Source organism: Neurospora crassa, linkage group II, assembly GCF_000182925.2.
Source record: "Neurospora crassa OR74A linkage group II, whole genome shotgun sequence".
Taxonomy (NCBI): Eukaryota; Fungi; Ascomycota; class Sordariomycetes; order Sordariales; family Sordariaceae; genus Neurospora; species Neurospora crassa.
Window position 1 is genome coordinate 2,576,539 of NC_026502.1, and position 14,858 is coordinate 2,591,396.

The 14,858-nt window shown below is 51.9% G+C and overlaps 5 protein-coding genes across 5 annotated transcripts; 1 reads left to right on the forward strand and 4 right to left on the reverse strand.

Moving 5' to 3' along the window:
* Positions 1 to 4,090: 4,090 nt before the first annotated feature.
* NCU01742 (hypothetical protein) lies at positions 4,091 to 6,535 on the forward strand. The gene is made up of 2 exons (XM_952072.3): positions 4,091 to 4,485; positions 4,614 to 6,535. Exons 1-2 carry the CDS (start codon positions 4,450 to 4,452, stop codon positions 6,222 to 6,224), a joined length of 1,647 nt encoding a protein of 548 aa, XP_957165.2. The 5' UTR covers positions 4,091 to 4,449; the 3' UTR covers positions 6,225 to 6,535.
* Positions 6,536 to 6,567: 32 nt separating this feature from the next.
* NCU01741 (SNARE complex subunit) lies at positions 6,568 to 8,532 on the reverse strand. The gene is made up of 3 exons (XM_952071.2): positions 8,304 to 8,532; positions 7,371 to 7,695; positions 6,568 to 7,272 (listed from the first exon to the last, which is right to left on the reverse strand). The coding sequence occupies exons 1-3, from the start codon at positions 8,315 to 8,317 to the stop codon at positions 7,066 to 7,068; spliced, it is 546 nt and encodes a 181-aa protein (XP_957164.2). The 5' UTR covers positions 8,318 to 8,532; the 3' UTR covers positions 6,568 to 7,065.
* Positions 8,533 to 9,388: 856 nt separating this feature from the next.
* Positions 9,389 to 10,653, reverse strand: NCU01740 (histone H2A.Z-specific chaperone chz-1). Its single transcript, XM_952070.3, has 3 exons — positions 10,186 to 10,653; positions 10,091 to 10,103; positions 9,389 to 9,991 (listed from the first exon to the last, which is right to left on the reverse strand). The coding sequence occupies exons 1-3, from the start codon at positions 10,348 to 10,350 to the stop codon at positions 9,825 to 9,827; spliced, it is 345 nt and encodes a 114-aa protein (XP_957163.1). The 5' UTR covers positions 10,351 to 10,653; the 3' UTR covers positions 9,389 to 9,824.
* Positions 10,654 to 10,656: 3 nt separating this feature from the next.
* NCU01739 (hypothetical protein) lies at positions 10,657 to 12,253 on the reverse strand. Its single transcript, XM_952069.3, has 2 exons — positions 11,340 to 12,253; positions 10,657 to 11,253 (listed from the first exon to the last, which is right to left on the reverse strand). Exons 1-2 carry the CDS (start codon positions 11,894 to 11,896, stop codon positions 11,190 to 11,192), a joined length of 621 nt encoding a protein of 206 aa, XP_957162.1. The 5' UTR covers positions 11,897 to 12,253; the 3' UTR covers positions 10,657 to 11,189.
* Positions 12,254 to 12,366: 113 nt separating this feature from the next.
* preg (phosphatase regulation) lies at positions 12,367 to 14,628 on the reverse strand. The gene is made up of 2 exons (XM_952068.3): positions 13,569 to 14,628; positions 12,367 to 13,485 (listed from the first exon to the last, which is right to left on the reverse strand). The coding sequence occupies exons 1-2, from the start codon at positions 14,492 to 14,494 to the stop codon at positions 12,960 to 12,962; spliced, it is 1,452 nt and encodes a 483-aa protein (XP_957161.3). The 5' UTR covers positions 14,495 to 14,628; the 3' UTR covers positions 12,367 to 12,959.
* Positions 14,629 to 14,858: the final 230 nt, after the last annotated feature.

A 14,858-nucleotide genomic window follows, 5' to 3' on the forward strand; every position in this document is an offset into this window, starting at 1 on the left:
GTGGCAGCTAACGCGGTAGACCAACCCGGACCCCAGCGCCATTACAGATAGGAATGCCCGATTGAGAGTGTTGGCACACGCCCAAGAGTGGGGAAATATTCATTTCTCGATATTTCCCGACTCTATACGTATCGAAGGACGAAGATATAATAATTATGTCCACCATTTCGATTTACGCCTCACGCCCGCTTTAACATTTCTCCTTTTGGGCTGTGCTGGTGATCCAGTGTCGATGCAACGCGGGCGACTTTTGCCCATCCGTAGTGTATACATCGGCTGCAATCAAGCGCCGGAGCGGTCACTCTGCCAGCTGTTTTTTTTTTTTTTTTTTTTTTTTTTTTTTTTTTTTTTTTTTTTTTTTTCATTTTTTTTTTCCACTTCCATAACATAGTATCAAGTGGAATGCCTTTCTCCAAAGGCCCCGCTTCTACTACTGTGTTCCAGCACCAACGCTTATGGAGTTGAAGGCGTCCAGCAAAGGGTAAGGGAAGTTACCATAACCACATGATTGTGTGACGATGACACTTCTCATCCCGTGTTTTGTAGCAACACACAACCACAGGAGGTATCACGACCTCCGAGCTCGCCCGGCAAACCACGTCATGGACTTGTTTTTTTGGGAGACTGATCAGAGTCAAGAAGGATACCATTTCGATTGTCAACATCCAGACTGATTTGAGTCACCTGTTTCAGTGGGCGTCAGCAGTTTCCAATGAGTGGGATTAGCTCTTTGGTGGTTGACTGCCCAAAGAGGAACATTTCATTTCAACAAAGAGAAACTATGTACACCAAAGAAAACAGCACTGAGTGTCAGAAGCAGCCATTAACACCCCACTCTCACGGCGTCCAGTTAGAGTTAGCCCAAGATCCACACATCGTCAAGTGCATGCAAGGCATCCATGTTAGACTTTTAAACCCCTGCTCGGAAGGCTGGCAAGGAAGAGGAGAGGTCACGACGTCGTGCCCTCGGCAGGCCAATCATCAAGCTTGCTTTTCCAACACCCATCTCACAAGGGCCGATGTCGCCGGCAGGTACCTCATGGCGGAGAGCACTCAGTCAGGTCCCTGGACATCCTGGAGACTCTGTGCGCCGGCTCGGTCGAGAACGAAGCGCACGACAACGACAACTAACGCCCATACCAATAACATGTGATAGTCCTCACAGTCACTCATGACAGAGGAGATTGTACTGATTCAGAGTCAATATGGGATCCTATTTTCATACGACACTTACGATCTCTCTACCTTACTCAGCCAGTCAATCGGGCCATCACTATTCAGACAAAATCCCGTCTAGGCAATATTCCACGCGTTGGGGTTTGTCGGTGCTCTTGTGGTACGACTGTTGAACCCCCAGACCATTCGAATCATCGGCGATGCGACAACGGCTCCCACCTACCCAGTAGCCAGTCGCCCGGAGTCAGACGGCCGTCTTGGCAGAATCCCAATGAGATCTCTTAGAAGCGTGCAACCGTTCAGAGAGCGAAGCAACGAAACGTCTTGAAGGAGAATTGGCCAATAGGAAAAACCAACGCGGTCGTAACAGCGTTGCAGAGTCACCCAAAAAGAAACCATGACCAGCCCTTGGCGGGAGATACGGAGTCAGTGTACACACATATGGTGATCCAAATTGTAAAAGAATCATCAGCACAAAACATCACGCCCCGCCAACCAAACCAAACACCGCGGGTTGAGCTCACCTCAGTCCTTATCAAAAGAAATCACTTGGTCTCCCAAGAAGGGCGACACGGGTACTTCTGAATCGCCGAGATCCGCGCAGTCAACATTCTGCTGCACGAACAGGATATTCACTATGAGAAGCATGGGATCACTGCGCGAAGGCTAGTGAACAAACCAAAAACTCGCTGGACCGCAACTATGCAAAACACCGCGCCGTCCTAAATTTCAAAAGTCTACTAGTCATATATGATCGATGAGATCGCGGGTCTCCGTCCACTTTCACCCGCTCGAGTCGGGAGGGTCAACTGGCAGATAGCCCACTGCGACTACGTCACCCACTTTAATGAAAGGCCAGAGCACCTTGCGGTATATCGAGGACAAGCCGCCTCACACAGCATTTTTTTTACTCACAACAGGGCTTCAAATGTTGCAGTAAACAGTGATTCCGTTTCGTCGCTCCTCGCCCTCCCTGCCGCACATCCACACGGGGCCAACATATGGAAGGAAAGTTTGTAAGGTGACGTCTGTGCATCGCTCCTTTCTGTAGTGTCAATGGGCATATTCAAAGGCGGGGGAGCAGCTGTTTTGGGGGGGGGGAGGGAGGGGGGTGTCAAAATGGGGCACCATTTACCCAGCGAAATCAGACAGGGGACCGTGGTATTTCATGGAAAAAAGAAAACCAAAAAAGAAAGGCCGTGAATAAAACCCGTGATGGTGTCCAACCGAAACGAGGGAAGTGGGGGTTACCTACGTACTCTTTTTCGCAGATGGCACTTGAACGCGGAAAGAAAGAAACCAGAGATGCATTGACTGAAAGACAACCGCCCGCGCCGGCTCATTCGAAGCAGACTACCTAAGCTAACAGTAGTAACCATTTCAAGTGGACGTATCGTACGTATCTGTTTCGAGGAATTCCCTTCTTCCTCTTTCGAACACCTGATTCCGGAAACTTGCTGCGCTCTGACGGGAATATTGGCAGAGTCATCATCGAGCTACGCAGCCTTGGCGTTTTCTCGACTTCACACCACCCTCACCACATTCAACAAGGAGTCGATTATGCAAAGACCGACCGACATCGGCAACCTGCTACACAACGCCCCCGGACTTTGAGTTTTGAGGATGAACCAGCCGGAAGCGAGCCAATCCAATATCGATAAACTTGTATTCTATACAGCCTGATAAGCTCGACGCCCATTCGCAACACAGAGTAATGCCTTTCCCCCTCGTTTAGGGCATCACAAAAGACAAAGTAGCATGGCTAACAGGCGCGGGCATCCTCAAGGCATTTCTACACTACACTACTGTATAGCATCACAGACAATAACTACCCACTCTGCCCTTCGACAGTGTACACTCGCGAATGAGGTCGGAACAGAAGCATTAGTGCGAATAACTTTCAATGTGCTTCCGAAAACTCCCGATAATTCAAGCGCCCGAGCGAAGAAGTGGGGTGCGCTAGCTCCTCAGCTAGTGTAGGTCGGATGTTAGACGTTCCCGCTCAGGAAAGGAAAAAAAAAAAATAGGATGGAAAGGCGCTAACATCTTGCACTACCACATACAAGCATTTTAACAGCATGCAGTAGTCTAGTGTAACATAGTAAAGACTGCGGTAGGGACAAGGGTCATAGACCAGTTCGCTTGAAGTCTCTCCGATTACCTCATGAAAACTAGTGTACTACTTTACATACATACTATGTACACTAGATGGCCCTGTCCCGCCTGGAGCTGTTCTCTTTTTTTGTTCTTTGCTGTTTGCGATCTGTGTGGCTGGCTTTCCATGTCTGACCAGAGACGGCCACCGGACGAAACCAGGAGATCGGCGCAATAGCTTCCAGACTTTTGAGAGCTTCGTGACTTCTGGGTCGACAGCACCTGTTTATCTGATGAAATCCTACCTCTATGTAAGTGACTGTAGTTGGTGATGGTCAGCAACTTGCCGGGTATGAGTGTGTAGTGACCCCCCAAAAAAAAGCCCCGGTAATAACGCCATGTGCAGAGTGGAATGAGCGATCTTGAAGCTGAGACGTTCGGACGTTTGGACATTTGCTTTCCAGCGATGGTAAAGGCTCCTGTGTGAACTGGTCAATGCAATCAGACCGAGTAAGTAAATAAGTGATAAGTGTACCTAGAGGTACCTAGAGGTAAGAATGATGAGTCCAGTTGTTCAGGTTCCATGAAATGCTACCTAACAAGATCACTTCTTAGGGCAGCAGCAGCAGCATGTGTACTTCTACATAGCCGCATCCGATCGTGGGGTAAAGCTCAGATGGGGTACCCTACGTACTCACCTGTACACTACACGTACACTGCGCATACGTGCTGGGCACTATTGTACCGCTGCTGTACCTTTAAATACATAAGGACACGAAGGTTTGCTAGGGATCTCATCCAAAACATGGACCGTACTCTGGAGAAGCTGAATTCACGACAATGCACTTTACCACCGCTTAGGTTGGTTAGACGTCAGATCGTAGTGTTCCATACAGAACCAGTAAATCCATTCATCCTGATCTATCATACCTTTGCCGTTTATCCACCGGCATTCATTGAACAACCACAGCATCATCATCACCGAACTTCCCCATCAACGCGCCCTGGATAGCCTCGGAACCTCACGTTAAACTTTTCGCCTACATATACACAGCTAAACCAGGCAAGACGTCGCGGTCCCAGTCGCAGCTCAAATTTTGCATGCGATACAATTAACGATCTTCCAACCAACAACTCGAGCAATCCTGCAACGGAAGGCTCGTTAACGACAGAGCCAGTATGTTTTCCATCCTCCCTGACCTGGCCCCGCGCGATGTAAGTCTTGATACCTTATCTCTGTTCTGCTCTGCTCTACTCAGCCCTACCATTCCCACATCACACCTGACCCCTCCAATCCTACCTAGCACTCAATTTGCTTATCACTGCTAACGCCAGACAAACAGTCCCACTCCCTCTGGTACACCTCCTCTCGCAACCCTCTCGCATCCTCAACCTCCAACCTCCTCTCAGCCTTCGACCCATCCTCCTCCTCCACTTCTCCAGAGGGTCTGATTACTACCAACTCACAAACCAGCAACGTTATCCCTGGGACGACCACTGGCAGCAATCACGTCCACGGCCACAACAGCCGAAATGCCTCCCGCAACATTCAAGCCGCCATCATCGAGCGCTCCCTGCTCGGCCGCCTTCGCGCCGACGAGACGTACATGGAGCGCCGCAAAGCCAACGTGAGCAACCTGGGTAGTACCTGGCTGAAGCCACTTGGTGTGAGCAAGACGTTGTTCCAGATGCGCGAGGAGGAGCGCGAGAGGCAGGAGCACGAAGAGGCGATGCGGCGCGAGGAGATGCTGGCTGGGGAGCTGGCGGAGGCGGAAGCGGCTGCTGCTGCTGCTGCTGCTGCCGGTGGTGGTAACATCGGTGCTGTTGTTGGTGTTGGTGATGGGAATGGGACTACGGTGTTGGAGGAGGTTGCTGGCGTGGAAGGAAGGGACGTGGGAAATACGAATAGAATTTCTGGTGGTGCTGATGATGGTGACATGGAACTGATGGGGGGTGATGATGACATGGATGAGATGGGAGGAAGGGATTTGGACGAGGACATTCCGGATGCGGACGAGGGTGGGTTTGGATATGATGGGGCTAGCGATGATGACAACGAAGAAGACGAGCAAGAAGAGGAGGAGAATGATCAAGCAGAGGAAGAAGAAGAAGAAGCCACCACCGAACGAAACACCACCACCGGCGATCATGGGAACGACGACGAAGACACAGTCGAAGCCCCACAAGCAGCATCAACAGCAACGGGCACCGGCTCCTCCATCCTCCATCCCCGCGGGCGCAACGACAACAGCAATATTCACCAGCAGCAACAGCAACAGCGCGAGCTAGCCAACGTGCGTGCCAACGAAGAACGCATGCGCGAGATGATGGCCCGCGGTGGTCTCCGGCCCACGCACGTCAATCTAACCGATGGCGCCGCAGACGAAGACGACGACGTTGACGAGGAAGACCAAGCTCACATGCTAGAGGAGGACGACATCATCGGCTCTCACAACAGCGGAGAATATGCGGACGAAGACAGAGGCATGACGGACGACAGTCTAGGCATGAACGCCAACCTAGATGACGACATTCCAGAGGCGGACGAGGAGCGTGCGCAAAGCGGTTTCTATGAGCATACCGATTCCGAGGCGGAGCTTCTTGACAGCAGTGATAACGAGGGAGGACAAGAGCAAGTCGGTACAGGTGCAGGCATCGGCATAAGCAGCAGTGGTAGCGGTGGTAATATGAGCGGCAGTCACAGACGCGCTCACCGGGTTAGCTACGGACCTGGTTCGGCAGCGGGATCAGCGCAGGGCCAGCATCGCCGCGTATCACTGCCAAGACAGCAGCAGCAGCAGCAGCAGCGGCTGTTGAGGACTAGTCTTGCGGGAAATGCCAGGCGGAGCACAATTGGAGCGCCAAGGAGCAGTCTGGATATCAGTGGGCTGTTGTCTGTTGATGAGAGTAGTCCCATGATGAGAAGCAGTCCAAGGGTGAGGAGGTTGCACTAGAATGAAGGTCCGCGGTGGTTCGGAAAGAGAAACAAGGGAGGATTAAAACTGAGGAGTTGTGGTAGGAACGGTCAGCAAGCATCATTCAATAACAGGTCGTTTGAGTCTGGCGCATGGAGTCTTGGGATCATGGCAGTATGGGTAGCTACTTGGTGGCTTGGGAAGCAGGATTGAATAGATAATGTCCGTCAAAAGACAACTTTGATCTTCGTTACAGCAATGGTCTGGTCTATGCAGTGGTAGTCTACACGCAGTTCTGATTAACTGTCTGTTATACGCTCAATGATTATCCACTTCACGTTTGTGGGAGCCCATATATAGCTTCATGATTGATCAGTGGATTAAACCAGATAATTGAACCTCATTGGTTGGAGAACGGATTAAGAATGATTAAAATAATTAGGTACCACAAAAAAACCAAAAAAAACCGACTTCTGATACTACCCGAACGACTTAACAAACGCGAACTCCCCGGCGCCAGCATGCAAAAACCAAGTCCGCCCGCAATCTACCAAGGGCAACCCATATCCATGCCTTTTCTATCCCACAAGGTAGTCAGCCACTTTGACCTAGAACCTTCCGTTTTCCTCATCATCCATTGGTATTACCCATCGTTAAAGCCATATATATACTATCCCATCTTTCCTTTGCATATATATGGTCTCTTTTCTCGTTTCCATCATTCTTGAACATATCGCTTTGCCCCGCGCAGCAGCAGCAGCAGCAGCAGCAGCAGCAGGAGGACCACTCCGCCGACCAACATATCCCTCCATCTTTGTCTTTTTCTTTTCTTTCTTTTTCTCTCTTCCAAGTTCAGAAAAACCTTGACCTTGGAAGGATACTAGAGATACCTCACGTAAAAAAAGAGGAACACCACGGCAGCGAAAAAGGCAAGCCACACCCTCCACCCGACATTGGTCTTCTGTGCCATGATGAGCATTCGGTTCATGGTACCACGGAGTCGGAGGCGGGTTTGGTCGAAGGATTCGTTCATCTTCTCGGCGAGGGCGGAGGAGTCTCGAATTTCATCGCCGATGGCTATAGTCATCTGTTTGTGGGGGAGGGATGGGGTTAGTTGATGGGTGGCTTGCGAGAGAAGGAAGTGGGAGAGAGGGAGGAGAGCAGAAAGAGAGAACAAAAACATACATCCTTCAAAATCTTGACTTTACCCATTATCCCTTCCACCTGCTCATCATTCTGGCTCTCGAGTTCGTTGAGGACTGCGTCGCTGTACTGGCCCCTTGAATTTGGAGTAGCAGGCCTAAACCCGCCCCGTTCCATCCCCAGTGTTGACGAGCTGCCGTTATAACTCCCACCGCCACCATAGCCGCCCCCGTACCCGTATCCGCCGCCACCGCCATACCTTGCTGGGCTGGCGTTGGCCGAGCGGCGCTCGGCTGCGCTGGAGCCAGAGTAGCCCTTGAAAAGGTCGCTGCGCGGGTCGCGCTGGTGTAGAGAGGAATGTGCAAATCTGTACTCCGGAGAAAAAGAAAAGCGGACTAATTGTTAGAAGGGTGTTGTCTTGTCTTGTTCGAAGGATTAAGGGGTTGGTGGGATGGGGGTTGTGGTGGGTGGTCAAAGTCGAATCGAGGACGACCCGGGGGCATGGTGGATGGATCGAGTTGACGCTTTCGGTTTCGCTGTCATTCTCGCTCTCGTCGCCAGTGCTGCTGTGGTTGCGCCGCTGTTGCGACTGCATCACATCACGGTAGTGAACTCGTATCGTATCCTACCATGGCATGGTTGGAGGCGTGTTGGCGAGACTCTGAAACCAGAGCGATGACGTAGTTGAGGCCGTCGCGCCATGACCAGGGGGGGCAGGTCGAGAAATCGTGACTTGTCAAACCAACCACCATAACATCGATAGCTGCTGCCTTTGGTCCGCAGATATCTTCCGGTGGCAATATCGTACACCCGTTCACCGGAGCCGGGCAGCTCGGTCGGCCGCTCGCTTCATCGCGTGTCGGTCGTGGGTTTGGTCGAGTTGACAGGCCAAGTCGCATTTCGAAATGTGAAAGGTGGCATTTGCGTGTGGTGTGGTGCAATGCTAAGACGAACGTACAAGAGAATCGCACTCACCTGGAAGCCATCATGGAGAGCAAATTTAGGTCGATCCGTCTTCGAGAATCCTGACAGGTAAATGCTAGCTAACTTGTAAGAGTGTGGGTAGGTATTAGAGATGATGAATTGGCAGGTTCCATAGAGGTAGCGTCGGGCGGGGGGTGTGCGGGTGGTGAAGAAAGAAAATAAAGTTGAATGCCCGTGGACCCTTGGCCGCCAGCGCCGGCAGATCCCCCTTTTTAGTTTGGGTGGTTGTTAGGCCTGTTCTGGCCAGATGTTACCTTGGTGCGCCGTCCATGTACATAAACTACAACGTCAGTCCGTGTCTGGGTGATACATATGTAATGGCTAAAAGGTACAATGTTGTTCGTGCCGCATGATGCTGACAAGGACACGTTGATTGAACATCTGGGTTGGTGTCACGTCTTCCTCTCCGAGAGAACTTGACACTATTTTCCCCAATGTATCTGGTTTTAATCATTCAATTTTTCTTTATGTCGGAGGGTTCATGTTCGGCGTTGTTCAAAGTCCCTCCGAGAGGTGCCCGTGTTGCTTCCACTGATATTGGCTAATTGGGCGTTCAGCGTCTCCATTCTTCCTCTACCTTTTTTTTTTTTTTTTTTTTTTTTTTTTTCTCTCTCAGCTTGTCGCGTCAGCAATAAGTTGATCCACGTTAGATTGCGCAAGGCGCATAGACTCAAGTATGGACTTATTGAAGCGAATCTAAGCCCAAATCCGAGACTTTCAGAATCGTTGAAGCTTTCCAAGTCGAAGGCATGCATTCTCACAGATGTTGGCGTCAAAGAAGCTGGTGTATGGTACTGCGTAGAATACCCGGTGGATCAGGCCAAGATCGCGAACCTTGTTGGTGGCTGGTGCGATGCTCCGGTTCCTGACGTCTGCTGTGTACTCCAGGAACAGGACCGATATCAAATCTCGATGGTCATAGCAACTCTAGAATTCGCCGGAATATTACCTTTTCATAGGTCAGCCGTAGACATATCACCCCCTTCAGGCTGCCTCGCGGTTAGTTTAGTGGCACCCCATCTCAACAGGCCAACTGCCCTTGAGCTGACAGGGGAATCATCCAATGTCTCCACTTATGGGGGTTAGGTTAGTGAAGACAAGCGATCAAGCGTATTCTGATACACCAACGTACGTAGTATGTTGATACTTTGAAATTGGCTGACAGAAGAGATCGGTCTACCTGAACTGATAAACGAATGATCACTTACACCCTTATCATGTATTGCCAAATTCTGATTGTGGGAACTCCCAACGCATTGAACCAAACAACCCCAGGCCTTATAGCTGACATTCACGTACATAAATAGGTCCAGCCAATCAGGCTTAGCAATCAGCCAAAAGACGGCTTACATCTCCAAGCTCGTGATCATCATAAAACTCAACCACTGGCAGCGAGCAAAGCGCAGAGCCAACGGGGAAACCCAGGAAGAAAGAAAACAAGAATCTGTTGTCATTGTTGTTGTTGTTGTTGTTGTTGTGAACCATCAAAGGAAATCAGAAGATAGCCTCGGACTACTCCTCCATTTCCTCATCCTCGGGCACAAACTCCTCGTCGTCCTCCTCATCGTCCTCCTCGGCAGGCAAGTCCTGAGCGGCCTTGGCATAGTCGATCTCCTTCTGGCGAGTGCGGGGACCACTGATCACATTGCTGGGGTCGATCTCCTCGAGGTTGTCTTCCTCTGTTTTTGTTCATGTTAGTTCCTGTACGTAAGCTGTTGCTGCGCGATCGTCACCCGTGATTGGGCGTTGGCTGATGGATTTAAAGGCAATTAACGTACCAGCTTCGGGCTCCTGCAAACGGAAGGGTTAGCACGGACAATGCGAAGAAGAGTGTTTTGAGAAGCAAGTTTGATGCCTTCAGGATTTAGCTCACCTCAGTCTCATCCTCATCTTCATCATCCTCGTCGTCCTCTGCCTCACCCATGGGGTGGTCCTCGGACTCAGCGGCGGCCTTGCCCTTGCCCTTGCTTTCAAAGGGGGTGTTGGCCTCGGCGGTGCCCGCGAGGGTGGTGTCAGTGGTACCGTTCTCGGTGGACATTTTCGAGATGGATTAAGTAGCAAAAATGGTGATTATTGTCTTTCTTTGCGCGTTGGCGATGGCAGATGGATCCGATCAACAGATTCCAAAAAATGGTTATTAGTTCTTGTTAATGAGGCTGAACGCGACCAAAAGTTGGGTTTGTCAAGAGAGAGTTCCTTTCGCTTGAGAGGTGAAGTCAAGTGGGGGGGAGAAAAGTTCCGAGATGTGATGTTGGGAGTTGGTGGTGACTTCCAAGGTGAAGTTGAACTGTATGGTCCGTTGAGAGAGCGACGAGGGCAGGCGCGCGCAGGGCAATGACATGGGAGCAGCGAACAGCTTCCAAGTACCCACTTTCCAATTATGAGGCGGGCAGCTAGCTTTTGGATCCACTTGCCATCTGGCAGTGGGGCAGTGTGCTAGCCGCGCTAAACTGTATTGATAAGTATCGCCACTAGCAGACAGCTGTTGACCACGATGCAAGGGTACCTCTAGGGGCCGTGCAGCAGGCAGCTAGCAGGGCTCCTTGCTTCGGCACGCAGCGTCCCCGTCCAACCTGCCAGACACTGACGCAAGGGACAGAGGAGTCACCAGCTGGAAGCTCGGTGATGAGGAACGCGACTGAATCGGAAGTCTCCCTGTACTACCTCTACAGTACAAACGGCCCGGTTATGAGAAGAGTACCTAAGTAGGTAAGGTAAGGGTTTCAAACACGACAGGACGGCGAGGAGCACTGCGAGAAAAATGGCAATCAATACAACCAAAACGCGCGAAACGAACATCCTCACCCAAGAGATGAAATGCATAGCAAAGCTCTGTACAATGCTTGACCAGGGAAGGAAAACAATGTGGCCAGTCTATTACTTCCCATCGCCTCCGCCTCCCAGGGAGAGGACCATAACAATGGCAATAACCCACCAGTACCTGTAGTGCAGCAAACCAGCTCGTCAGCAATCAAAGCCCTCATCTCAGTGGTATCAGAACGTGGGAAGGGAAGGAATTCAATATACTTTTGTAAAAGTGTCTTCTCCTGCGGCACCACCTGTTTGCCCTCTGGCGACAGCACGACCGGCTTGTTCAACTCCGGCTGCTTGCCCTGCGCTGTGCGGACCACCACCGCTTGCGGCCCAAAGTCCCTTGTCTGTCCGGCATCGATCCTGATGCCCTTGAACGCGACGCCCAAGACGTGCTGGTTGTCATAGCTACCCTCGGTATTGCTCTCGTCCACTGATAGCACGATATGTGGCGCGTACCCCTTGCCGAAGTTTTCTGCCGATATGACCGACGTAGACGACACCCACTTGTTTTCCGCCTTGTCGTACACGCCGATACGTAGGAGCTCGTGGCCTCGCAAGTCGTCGAGGATCTCAGGCGCTTCGTAGGCAGACACCACCGGTGCTACCGCGCTGCTTGGGTCTTGTGCGGTGTCGTAACTGACTTCGGCGAGGAAAGATGGCACAGAGGAGGAGCTGACGGGCTGGATATAGATTGGAACGGTGATGACCTGAGCCGTTGCGGCCGTTGCGGCGACCAAGAGCGCCGACGCAAGCGACGCGAGAAGCCTCATGGCGGATCGAGGATTGTCGAGAGCTTGTCGCCTGTGTGGTTGCTACAGTCTTCCGAGATAGTTTTTGCTTCTGCTTGGAGGAGACGCAGATAGTCACCAAGTATGAATAGTGAGAAGATGCTGCTATCGCGCGAAGAGAAGCGGACAACTTAAGTCATGAAGAATGACGAAAATGGAGCCACGACTGGAATGCTTGGGCCTCAACTTGTGCTGTGGGTGTCGGTCGTGTAGTAAAAGGTGGGTCCCGGTGTTGACCCTTGGCATAGGTTGCCCGTTTCTGCGGGTATTGGAAGCCTGGTGGGGTCTTCATCCGGTCCAGGACCGATCACCAGGGGCAGCGCCGGTTGAGAGGGCCCGACATCCGGTCTATATTGGCGGTTTGGACTTTCGGTACGTCCTGAATCGACACCGATACCGTTTCTGCCCGGATCAGTGTTATAAGACGTATCGATCAGGAGAGAAAGACATCTGAGTAGAAAGAGGAAATCTGTTCTCAGTGGTATCTACCAAAAGTGCTATTCCTACAAGAGTGCCAGGTAAAGGAACAGCCCATTCAATTCCCCCACCCAAAAAAAGGTTGCTGGTTCGCCGCGGTGCTTCATAGGATACACCAATCATCTCATATCTGTCATGCTGTCATGATCTCCCTCTCAATCCAGGCGTTGTAACTCGAACGTAGTGTTTGGAAGGGACGGGAGCAATACTCTTCCAGCTTGAGTCCTTGCTGTCTTCGATAACCAAGATCACATTTCTTCCAATGTGTCCACACCCTCCATATAATTCCCGTTATCTCCATTTGATATCCCATTGCTTCCTTCCCGCAGGCAGATTGCCCTCAGACAAGCCCCGACAATTCAACAGGCGCCTCAAGGTCTTTTGCTTTTCCGGCAGATACTTCCCCGTCGCGTTTGTCCGAATGATCTCTGTTGGTTTTCTTTTTTGCGCCCTTCGTTGGTTTGATTCCCTATATACTCTATTGTTTTTGTCTCCCGCCACGTCCCGTTGTTATACACCAGCTCCACATCGGACATGACTGATCGATTTGAGCCGAAAAACACCTTGGTTACGTGGCATGTCTATCCCTTTGGCTTGAACTCGTCTCCTCTTCTCTTTCTCCTCCTTCACCGTCTATATCGTCGTCGTCGTCGCCTATTGCATCGCTTTCGTCTAGCTCTTCATCTTCATCCTCGTCGTCTGCTTCTTCTGGTTCTGGGCATTCCAGTATGTATCCTGGACATCTGGCCACAAGTCCACCATAATATGCCACAAGGACGTCAGGGTCGGGCACGATCTTCCAGTCGACGCGGTGGAGGAATTCCAACTCGAGCATGTTAAGTTCCGCAACTCTGACACCTCCCACTCTCGCATATAGTGTGTTGGTCAAGAAGGAGTCTGAGAGCCCCTTGGCGGCAACGGTAGCGGCTGTTATGAGAAATCGATGAACGGTAAGTGTGTTAATGGTGAAGTCCGAGTATAGTGCGCAAAGGCGGTCGATATAATAAACCATGGAGAGAAGTATTGGTGGTGACAGATAGGCATGTTTTGCGAGTCGGTGGAGATAATCCAAAACCGATATTCCAGGTGTCGTTCTATGAATTTTCATGTCAGCAGCTTGTCCTTTCATCCGCATCATCATCAGATCCAGGCAGTTTGGGGATTGAAGGCAGCCTACCGGGAGTGAAACCTCGTAAGGTTATGACGCTGCCCCACTTTCTGAGCCGCTTCGTCGTTAAGTTCAATAAGCTCGCCCAGCATGTGCGCAATAAGCACAACCAGGTCTTCGACTGGACAGTGCTCATATCGCCGGGACACAATTTTGGGCGCTAATCTCGCGCGCTTAGGGGAGTGCGGACCGCTTTGCCCGGCGCTCGCCGCTTCAACTTGGTTGTGGGTGACGTCGCCTTGCGAGTTTCTCCTCTTCACGGGGGTACCTGTCTGAGGAGTATGTGACAACGGATGCGGTTGGGGCGCCGCTGAGTAGACCCCAGGAGTCGGAGGCACCGCTACGGCCACTGTCGGGCCATGCGGAATGGGAGCAGCGGTAGCTTCTGATGTGGAGGCCAAGGCCGAGGCCTGCTCCTCGTGGGAAGCCATGGGCCCGACGGTGTTAGGTATATGTGAAGGCCGGGACTCGATTGAGCCTCGGGCGACGGCTTGGTTATTCGAGGAAGAAGCGGCTTGACTAGAGAGCAGGGCGCCGGTCGTGTAATCCATCGGCTCCATGGGCGAGTACTGGGCCACTACATCGACGCCTGCCCAGCGCTGAGGCCGGGACGAGGGAGGGAAGCCGAGGCCGGGGTCGGAGGCTACAGGGGAGGAGGTGTGGGAGGCTACCGGTGCTGGGCCGTGTCGTGACTGGATTGAAATGGGAAGAGAGGTGGACGAAGTGGCGGGGGCGGTTGCGGATTGCCGGCGAGAGGAGAGGGCCGGGATCCGGGATGCTGCTTCTCGAAGTGAAGGGGTAGGGGCATAGTGGAAGTGACCATGGGGAGCGGCGCCGCGACTCGGTCTTGGAGAGGTTGCGGCTGCAGTCACGGTCACGGTCACGGTTGTTGTGGGGGAGGTTGCGGCTGCGGAAGCGGGAGACCGAGTCAGCATCACAAATCCCGGCCTCGTCCGCCTCGCAGGGCGAAGCAGCAAGACACCGGAAGCGGGAAAGAACTGTGGGAGGTCGTGGAGTCCCGGCGTGGGCCCGAGCCGATGGCACGGTCGCTAACAGTGGGGCATTGAACAGGGTTCTGTGTCGGGTCCGTCGTCGACGAGCTTTTCCTCCGTCCACACAATCCCACACGAGGGTTGGTTCTGGACCGCCTTTTGCCCAAAAGGTGACTACATACTCTATGTACAGTCATTGTGCATAAAGTAATTCGGGACAGCACTTTGTAGAGGTATGCATTTACAGGGCTCATGCCTCTACAGTTCCATATTCCATACCAAGATTTCCTGCCCGCCTTAGCATCGA